Genomic DNA, 9,967 nt, shown 5'->3' with positions numbered 1-9,967 from the left:
TATTCATCTATAATTATAAACTTAAGCTGCTGCTTGCCTGCATGTGAGGGCTCATTATCTGGATTACACTGACATGATCGACTCAGCATGACACTAGTGTGCATACTTGTTGTCCAGCACTGAAAATTAAGCTCGTCTAATGGCCACTTGAAGCTGTCTCCAAAACAGTTGATCCTCGTAGACTGCCATATTAAATTAGAGCATAATAAAGAAATGTATCAAAATAAATAAAGTTTTGATCTCGGCAGATAACTTACCAAATCTTAATAGCTGCATAAAGTTATTATAGTTATGGAGATATTACCTTTAACTGGCGCTTCCCCTCAGCTCATTCAAGCACAGAATCTTGGTGCCTCTTGGAACATTTTTAATGCTCCCTGCTGACCAAAGACAATGGCTTTCTATATTACCAGTCTGCTCAGGAGGTCTGTGCAACATTTCTGGTGAGCAGTATTTTGTTAATAGTAATAAGGAGGTATGTGGGTCTGTTTATTGAGTCTATGGATGCAGCTTGCTAGCATTAGCAGACGACCTAGCACTCCACATTATGCTCACTTCCATGTAATCAACAAGGTCGTGACAGAAATCCTCGAATTAAGACTTCACAACTTTACAAATCATGGCTATGTCCTTTTTTATACAGTCTATGCTTTACTTATTTGTGTACCACAAACCAGCTTTGTTTTTTCCTGCCTGCTCACTATCACTGAGCTCATACATCTGTCAGAACCAGTTTCTCACACACTAATCCAAACTGGCTCAGTGACAATGGTAGCTGCTCATTATGACTTTCCCAATGCCGTGTCCCTTTCTAACATCACATGCAGGGTAAAGGATTAATCCTGTCTAAGCAGACTTGGCTGAATCATGTCTTCCAGAAGATTATGCAACACTCTACTAGAATAGATACATGGCCACAAGGCTCACCTGTGTAGACTGACCACATGACACCCATCATTTTATATCATGTTGACACATGCAAACCATCAATAGACATCTTGCCACCTGAAAAAATAGCTTTGGTATAATTTATTGATGAAAGATGAATCTATACCTCCCACAACTATGGGTGTGCAGAAGACTTTTACAAGTGGTAAGAGGAAGACGTGGGAGCTTGAATGTGCAAATTAGTGACTAATCCTGGGCTGACTGTGAGATGTTTGTGTACTGCACTTATTTCCTATCTTCTTCCTAGTTATACAGGTGCATCTGCAAATCATACTCAACATACTCCCAGTGTGTGGGTGAACGAAAGTAAGCTGGGATTGCATCTCTGACACCTCCACAGATTCAGCGTGAAGCAGGGAGAGAGAGCGGCGCAGACATGCAGACAGAATGGATAGAAAGACGACAGAGGGAGCGAGAGAGTGAGGCAGAGAGTGAGAGAGACGAGTGAAAGAGACAGAAGATATATTTGACTGTGTGGGTGTGTGAAGTATCAAGGCATGCATCATAATTGTGGATTCTTCTTGGAGCAGCTGGACAAGTCAGTGCATCAGCAGGACATTTACTGGTCTTTCAAATTGTGTTATTTTGTACTTTAAAACAGTGGAAGCTGTGAGCACAGACAGCGACATTTTGAAAGACAAAATGGAAACCGACTTGTTTCTGCTGCCTCAAGGATTTCATTAACAGGGAATACAAAATTACTTCAACTAAGTGAAGTGATGCCAAAAATGATTTGTGGAAAATTATGATACCTCTGCACCCTCAATAATAGGAAATCAAGTGAAGACTTTATCTGAGGTGAGTTGGAGATTCTTAGAAAAATCAAACTGTGTTGAAATTTTGATGATGTTTTGTTTATTTTTTTTATTTGGTTTGTGCTTGTGTTCATTATGTGTATTAACTTATTCTTGTATTTCAGTTTCAGACCTTAAAAGGACATTTCTGCCTTTGCTTGTTTACAGTTTGAGGGTTAAAACTTTTTTGTACAATGTTGAATTGATTGGGTTTATACTGTGATTGGAGTCATTCTAAGGAAACCTTTTAACCAATGTGATTCTCAGTAATCAGTACAAACACTGAGTCTGTGTGTGTGTGTGTGTGTGTGTGTGCATACTCCTATGTTTTTCTGTGATTTGGGGTACTGAACTCGACTTCTCAAAAGCCCAGTGTGCAATGTAGCCAGCCCACGCTGTTTCCCGTTTCCATGGAAACTATTGCCCAGTGCTAAAAGCAGGTCTGTCGTGTGGATTGAATGCGCGAGTATGTGTCTGTGTGTGTTTGAAACATCTCACACAACAGGTATATTGGATGTTAACAGATATTGACTGCTGTTTCTACGGTGTTGTGAGGATGCAGTAGGAACTAATATGCAGAAATTTACCTTCACACTCACATCCCTGCCTCCCTCTTCTCTGGAGCTTTCACCCCAGTGTAACCTTCCTGTACTTGTATCTTTGTCTCTTTCTTTTAACCCTTTCTCTGTCTCTTCTCACCAGTACACTGTTTTCTGTCTCTGTCTCTAAGATGGCTCTCAGCCACATTATCATCTGCCTCCTGCCACTCATTTGCTATGGGTCATCCCACCCCTCTCCTCCGCCACCTCCTCCCCGGGGATGTAGTGTGGATGTGGATCCTCCATACAGGGTGCTCTGCGACCTGGAATCAGTCTGGGGTGTTGTTCTGGAAACTGTGGCCTGCAGCGGTGGTCTCACATCAGTGGTCCTCGCTGTGCTCCTGCTAGTCAAGATGCGCTCCATTTCTGATCCTGCCAAGCGCTCCAGCCTGGGGCCTCTACTCCTGCTTCTGGGCACACTTCTTGGGCTTTTTACCATCTCTCTGGCTTTCCTGGTGGGGAAGAACCAGGCGCTCTGTGTGGTTCGAAGGGCCTTTTGGGGACCCCTTTTTGCCCTCTGCTTTTCCAGCTTACTGGTGCAGGGTGTGAGGCTCAGGAGGCTGGTAGCTGGAAAGGCAAGCCCATCTGGCAGCTCCCTTGCAGCACTCGGTCTGGCCTTGGCCTTGGTTCAGGGGATAATCTCTGCCGAATGGGTGCTGCTGACTGTAGTTAGGGAGGGTCACCCAGCCTGTGAATATCCACCTTTAGACTTTGCCCTTACCTGCAGTTACACTTTGGGGCTTCTTCTCATAGCCATGGGTCTCTCTCTTGGGGTGGTGCTGTGTGGTGGAGAGCTGGCAGTAGATGGAGGAAGTGGCAATGACGAAGACAGAGAAGGAGATAGTGAAAGACGGAAATGGAAGTGTAACGCAATCTGGCTCGTCCTGTCCAGTCTCGCATCAGCATTACTATGGGTGGCCTGGCTGGGGTTTTACCTTTACGGCAGCCAGACGTTAAGGGGAAGGGGGAACAGAGAGAAGGGAGGGGGGAATAAGGATGCAAAAGTGTTCGATGAGCCTGCACTGGCTGTCGCCCTGGTTATTCAGGGATGGCTTCTGCTCCTGTTCCACGCTGTCCCAGAGACTCACCTGTGTCTCCTGAAAACTTCACAATCCGACACGCAAGACTTCTTTGACACCAGTCACACGTCTCCTCCTTCACATTACGGAGATGAGCTCCCTGCACATTCGCACCGATCCTTCCAAGAGAACCAGGCCTTTTCAATGGAGGAACACAGTGCAAGTAAGCCTATGTGACGTGTGTGCATGTCTATACCTGAGTGACAGAGATAACTAATCTAACAAAAAAGGGAACTTATTAGGTCATAGTTTCAATATGTTAGGTTGAGAGCAAAATACGTTTAGCATTTGAGTGTTTTACAGTAAATTATGAGACCACTGTTGCTAGGCAACTGGCAACAAAAATGGGGACCGTGACAACCTTATGAAGAGAAATGAAAAAGGAGAAAACAACAAAAGTAATTCATGTGGTTTGTCTTTTTAAAATCTCAGACATGTTACATAAAATTGAAATAAATCGTTTTAATTGATTGAATACATTTAATGTTACAGTTCCAAATTACTTTTATTAATAATTTATAAAAGAATATTAATTAAAATAAAATTATGTTAGATCAATCTGAATATCAATTAGATATAAAAATTGGTATCTTACAACCACATTTACATTTTTCCCATTAAAACTCTTTGAGCCTCTCACGAGTTCATGAAAACACAAGGTTAACCAAAATATTTCAAGTCAAGCGGAGACTGAAAATGAAAAATCTGATGGGTACATGGTTATGGTGCATGACACACTACTGCCTTCTTTGCTGCTTGTCAATCCTCTGCTTTTAATCACCTTCTTTTTTTTTACAGTAATAACTGAACTAATCCTACTTTGAATTGCAGGCCAGTTTTCCATTCATCATACATGAAAAAAACTACATCACCATCCAACCATGAATGGCAAGTAGTCTTATTTACAGACAGGGAAGCTCATTTCTAGGTACTGTATGGGAAGAATCCAATTAAACCTCAGAAAATGTCTGATTTTTCAACAGGCTTTTACTGCAGTACAGTTATGAGTCATCTCACTTTGATTGCTCGCTATATTTATTTGAAGCGAGATGCACAGATGAAGAGCTAAGCCTCGATAAGCCAGGATAAACAAAGAGTGAAGGGAATAGAAAGGCACATGCAGTCTCCAGCATGATGATGATATTTGGTGATCCTTTTAGACTTCTTAATAGGCAGTCAGATCTAGAAGAAAGAGAAATTTAAAAGAGAATTTAATTTGTGGTTGAAAGTAAAAGGTAAAGGTTTCTCTTAGTTATATAACTGATAATGTAGTCTAAGCTATGTTTTAAAAACCGTGAGTTTGTAGGGCAGCTGGTGAGTGTGTGTAATACCTAAAAATGATCCACTTCTCAGTTTATGAAAAAAAAAAACGACAGAAACCCCATACAAACAAAAGAACCAAACAACAATAAAAATACTGCTTGTGTCTCATTCCCATTCGCTGCTCCATATTAAGTCATGTTATGTAGACGAGTGTGAACTGAGCTCAGTCGCAAAATGGAAAAAAGAAAAACACCACCAACAGCAAACACTCTTGGACACTAATGGTGTGACTTTCTAAGTGCCAATTTATTGCATAATTGCTAATGCATCATTTAAATGAAAGATCAAAATCAGCAAAATAAATAAATACTGCTAAGCATTTTTGTGATTAAGACATAATATACTGAGCAATACTAACAAATCCTTTCAAGACAGTTTAAGTTACAGCACTGCTCTCATTTTTCTTTTGATGCAGTATTTGATAGTATGCGAGGGCTGGATGGTGACCTTCCGTTGTACAGTTTCTTGTGAGGCACTGTGGGATACGTGTACCTTTGCACTGGGGCACATGGGAAATACAGTTCAGAAGAATTTTGCTAAAAAAAAATCTCAGTCAAATGAGAAGTTTGAGTCTCATTCTATTGTTACATGTTTTATCATTCACTATTAAGGTTATTATATGTAGTGAATCATTCTGGAATTTCTGACACAGTCATAACATTTATTAAAAAATGATTCACAGTTTAGCAGGTCTTCACTCTCCATCCAGGTCTCCATAGACAAACTCTGTGCACCTACACATGTAACCAAATGACTTTTCAAAGTAGTATTACTAAATCTCTAGGTTAAACTATTGGTTTTGAGTTTAATTTATTTCCCCTAACATAAATGAAACAAATAAAAAACAAAAGACAATTCAAACGTGTAAAAATGGAACATACTGTAGACTAAGAAAAACTTAGATTCTTCTTGAATTGTTGCACTTAAATAAACAGTAAATACAACATAGCACAGATATTTAACACAAACAAGTTGTGCATTATCTTATTGTGCCATAAAAATGATAACACAGATCTTACATTGCTGGGAAATGGGAAATGTTTTGTCATCTTTTTGTTTCAGTGTCTGTAATGTGGAATGTATTCATGAAGAGAGAAAAACATGGGATTCCACTTACTCTCTACAAACCCAACCAAAATCCAGATCTGCACATTTTATGGCTTATAAATAATACATAAGGACTAAACTAATGAGGTCACATTCCATGAGGAAAAGCTAAGTAGGAAGTGATTCAGTCATAACCATACAGGTGTTTTTATATACTCCAATCAGACCACTGCTCAGGTGAAACTGTAAAAATGAATGCAGACAGTCTAAACAATGGAAATAAAGAAAGAATGCAATGTTTGCAAAACATACTGAAACTGAGAATTTAAAAAAAGTACATGCTCATTTTTGATTTGATATTAGCTACGCCTTTCAAAAACACTGGAAAGGGGCTTGTTTATCAAACCGTTCTTCATCAAGCACATGTCTTTTAAGTCGATACACGATACAGACACAAGACAGTGCAGACACAACACTGTATCTCCAAAAGTTGATTCTGTTCATCTGGACGTAGCGTTTTGTGGGAGAAACGCTTCGTCACTCATCCAAATGACTTCTTCAGTCTCAGCTGACTGCAGGTTTCCCCAATCTTATAACCAGTACATTTGCATAATGACTGAAACCAGCCCAGTGAAGGAACAATGGGCTGGGAGGTCAGTTCCTTAATCTTAATTGTGCAAATTCTCATGACCATTGATCAACAGCCACTGACCAAAGCCCACTGACCAAAGCCCACTGACCAAAGCCCACTGATCAATGGCCATGAGTACCATTCACACAGAGTTGGGGAATGGCTGCAATCACAACATTGTAAGGTGGTGACAGATGTACCCTTGGTCCCCTCCTCGATTCAGAGATGGTCTTTCCCTTTTCACGTAAATGGCCTCCTTGACTCCGCGCTCAAACCAGCGTTCCTCCCTGTCCAGGATGTGTACATCCTCATCCTTGAAAGAGTGTCCACTGGCCTGTAGGTGTAAATAGACTGCAGAGTCCTGGCCTGATGAGGTAGAGCCACCTCGTCAGGCCAGGACTCCGCAGTCTATTTACTGGCCTGTAGGTGTAAATAGACTGCAGAGTCCTGGCCTGATGAGGTAGAGCCACCTCGTCAGGCCAGGACTCTGCAGTCTATTTACACCTACAGGCCAGTAAATAGACTGCGGAGTCCTGGCCTGACGAGGTGGCTCTACCTCATCAGGCCAGGACTCTGCAGTCTATTTACACCTACAGGCCAGTGGACACTCTTTCAAGGATGAGGATGTACACATCCTGGACAGGGAGGAACGCTGGTTTGAGCGCGGAGTCAAGGAGGCCATTTACGTGAAAAGGGAAAGACCATCTCTGAATCGAGGAGGGGCCTAAGGGTACATCTGTCACCACCTTACAATGCTGTGATTGCAGCCATTCCCCAACTCTGTGTGAATGGTCCTCATGGCCATTGATCAGTGGGCTTTGATCAGTGGCTGTTGATCAATGGTCATGAGAATTTCCACAATTAAGATTAAATTAAATTAATTTAAATTAATTAAATTAAGAAGTCACTTGGATGAGTGACGAAGCGTTTCTCCCACAAAACGCTACGTCCAGATGAACAGAACCAACTTTTGGAGATTTACTTACCTGGATGACTGAGCATGCATCAAGACACAACACTGTACTTGTAGTGACTTCAGAAAGTTGCTAAGAGACTGAGGTTGGGCTGCTAACATGTCTGACTTACTAAAAAAATTCAAAACATGAGATCCTGCATTGCACAGTGAGAGATGTTAAAGTTGGCTGTTGTAATGGTCTCGCAACCAAAGATAGCCTGGGACAAAATTCTGACAGTGTTAGAAATCAAGGATAACTATCTCACAATTTCACGGTAGCTGTGACCTACTTCAATTAAATAACCAGCCAACCAGGAATGCAGCTGAAATGACGCACTAATCAACTCAACACCAGCAGTTCCTTTTTTTTAAAATACAGCATGTCAACAGCTGCCTTTGTGAAAGCAACTAAGGGAATGTAGTGGAAACAAATAGCAAAGCGTCATAGCTCGTGACAGAGCAGTTTTCATTAAGCACAGAGTCTACATGAACCAAACTTGATTTCCAGCCCAGGTATATTAAATCCATGTCACATAGTGCGGCATGAAATGAACTTATACAAATCAGAACGCCAGCAAATTTAAAGTGTTCAGTCTTTGCAGGAGACTTAATATGAACGCTAACAAGAAGAAACCTTGGACGTCACTAGACTGAGTATGAGCAGTCATCTGCCTCAATCTGTCTATAAAAGCAGAGTGAAACAAAGGGCACTGAGCAACAGCAACAGTATGTACTGAGCAGGTTTGTAAGTTACTGCAAATCAGAAACATGCAGGAAACAGAGATGCCTGTAGAAAAGAACAGAGGCAGAAAGGACAAAGACAGAATCAGTAGGCATGAAGGAACTGAGAAAACAAGTGTGGGAAATAAATGCATGACATGAAAAGAGAACAGAACAAAGAAGGCAACAAAACAAGTGTTCAATTAATTCAAATGAGTCAAAATGTAGAACTGAATTCATTTAAATTGCTTACTGCTATGAGCAGTAAGCAATTTTGTTATGGAAAGGCACCCACCTACATCTCACTGCATTAAGAATAAATAAATAAATAAATAAATAAATAAATAAATAAATAAATAATAAATCTTCAATGGACTCTATGCAGTCCTGTGACAAACTAAGTACAGCCCATGATTCAATTACTGGTTGAACCACTTTTGGCAACAATAACTCACACACCTCTCACAAGGTCACACCAAAGCATTTCAACTGGGCGAAAGGCATTTTGGCCAAACATCTTCACTTTAATTTTGTCTGTCCGAACGATATTATTCTGACAGCCCTTCTAAACAAGCCATACTTCTTGTCTTTTTTAACTGTGCTGTCAAGAATTTAAATATTTTGCAAGTTAACTGAGTGTTGTAGAGTCTGAGATGCAGCTGTTTGTTATTTTTTCCTCTAAGCACTACACGGCCTTACCTTGGGGTGAATTTACTGGGATGTTTGCTGGGAAGATTGTGGCACCTAAATGCTTCAGATCAACAAACCACCAACCCATGTGGTTGGTGCCACACGAACCAGTGATCAACAAATCAAGTGCATTTGATTAGCAGCAACTGGATGCCACTTACCCTTTTAATTCTTATGGAAGCAGTAAGGGTGTACTTAGTGGCTGACACAATGCAGAGCCCTCTGACAAGTTTCTCTTTCACATGGCTGTAGTTTATTCATCCAAATAAAGATCACAAAAAGGTATATGATCAGTATGAAAGTTATACTTAAAGTCAGCTGCTTGGACTTTCAAGGTTATGTAATAATTATAATCAGATGACACATTGGTTATTCTTAGTACCAAATGCATCTTTTGTGTGTGTGCGTGCCAGCTCTCCGAAGCGGAACATACCACGGTAGCCATGGAAGTATGCGTCCTGGTATCGCCTTCAGAGGGCATGTCTACCAACCTACCGAGATGGCTCTAGTGATGAACGGTGGTACAGTAAGTATGCCATAAACACAAACTGCGTTTTTGCCTCTAAATCACTCTGGAATAACATGACTGTACAGTAGATTAGATACAGTAGAATGCTGTACTTTCTCACTACTTGTTCGTGTCTTATAGATGCCCACAGCCCCAGTTAACTACACTGGACGACGGTTATGGTAATATACGGGGCAAATGTTGAAGAGGACACACTTCAGTCACATTTTTGAGGGAAGAAGTATTAAAGACGGTACATATCACAAAGAAGCGACTTCATAAGAGATAGCTATGTTTACTGTGTTTGTGTTTTTTGCCACACATGTGCAGATTTGGCATTTTAAAAAGAAACTAGTGGTATTTTTGCCTACATTTTCCCGAAGGCTTTTTTGATGGATGTAAAGGAACAAGAGAGGGAAGAGAAAGCGACATCTCTCAGTAAAGTGATATTTTTCAATGATGCATTTTTCGATGAACACGTGTAATCTGAATTATAATACATACACACAAGAACAAGAAGTCTATTAGCACAACTAAATGTTATATTTAAAGTGGGTTTTTTTTATTATATTATATTAAAAGAGACATATTGAATGACCTGTTGTTAAACCATGACAGAGTTGAGCTTAGAGGAAGACTTGAATGTGTTGAGGTAAACTCTTTTGCCTGAGCA

General features: G+C 40.6%; 1 protein-coding gene across 1 annotated transcript; it reads left to right on the top strand.

The window, feature by feature from the left end:
- The first annotated feature begins 1,689 nt into the window (after positions 1-1,689).
- Positions 1,690-9,480, top strand: gprc5bb (G protein-coupled receptor, class C, group 5, member Bb). Its single transcript, XM_085408699.1, has 4 exons — positions 1,690-1,746; positions 2,473-3,583; positions 9,200-9,312; positions 9,436-9,480. The coding sequence occupies exons 2-4, from the start codon at positions 2,473-2,475 to the stop codon at positions 9,478-9,480; spliced, it is 1,269 nt and encodes a 422-aa protein (XP_085264825.1). The 5' UTR covers positions 1,690-1,746.
- The last annotated feature ends 487 nt before the right edge of the window (positions 9,481-9,967 follow it).

The sequence above is a fragment of the Rhamphochromis longiceps genome, linkage group LG6 (assembly GCF_057381845.1).
Source record: "Rhamphochromis longiceps isolate RC_006_pf linkage group LG6, R_longiceps_female_GT1.1, whole genome shotgun sequence".
NCBI classification, from domain to species: domain Eukaryota; kingdom Metazoa; phylum Chordata; class Actinopteri; order Cichliformes; family Cichlidae; genus Rhamphochromis; species Rhamphochromis longiceps.
The sequence above is the reverse complement of the archived record's forward strand: the minus strand, read 5'-3'. Positions and strand labels throughout refer to the sequence as shown.

Bases quoted from the DNA above. Each gene is read 5' to 3' on its own strand.
- gprc5bb (XM_085408699.1), top strand. From the start codon at position 2,473: ATGGCTCTCAGCCACATTATCATCTGCCTCCTGCCACTCATTTGCTAT. The intron at 3,584-9,199 runs GTAAGCCTATGT...TGTGCGTGCCAG, and splicing joins AATGGAGGAACACAGTGCAA to CTCTCCGAAGCGGAACATAC. The intron at 9,313-9,435 runs GTAAGTATGCCA...CGTGTCTTATAG, and splicing joins TAGTGATGAACGGTGGTACA to ATGCCCACAGCCCCAGTTAA.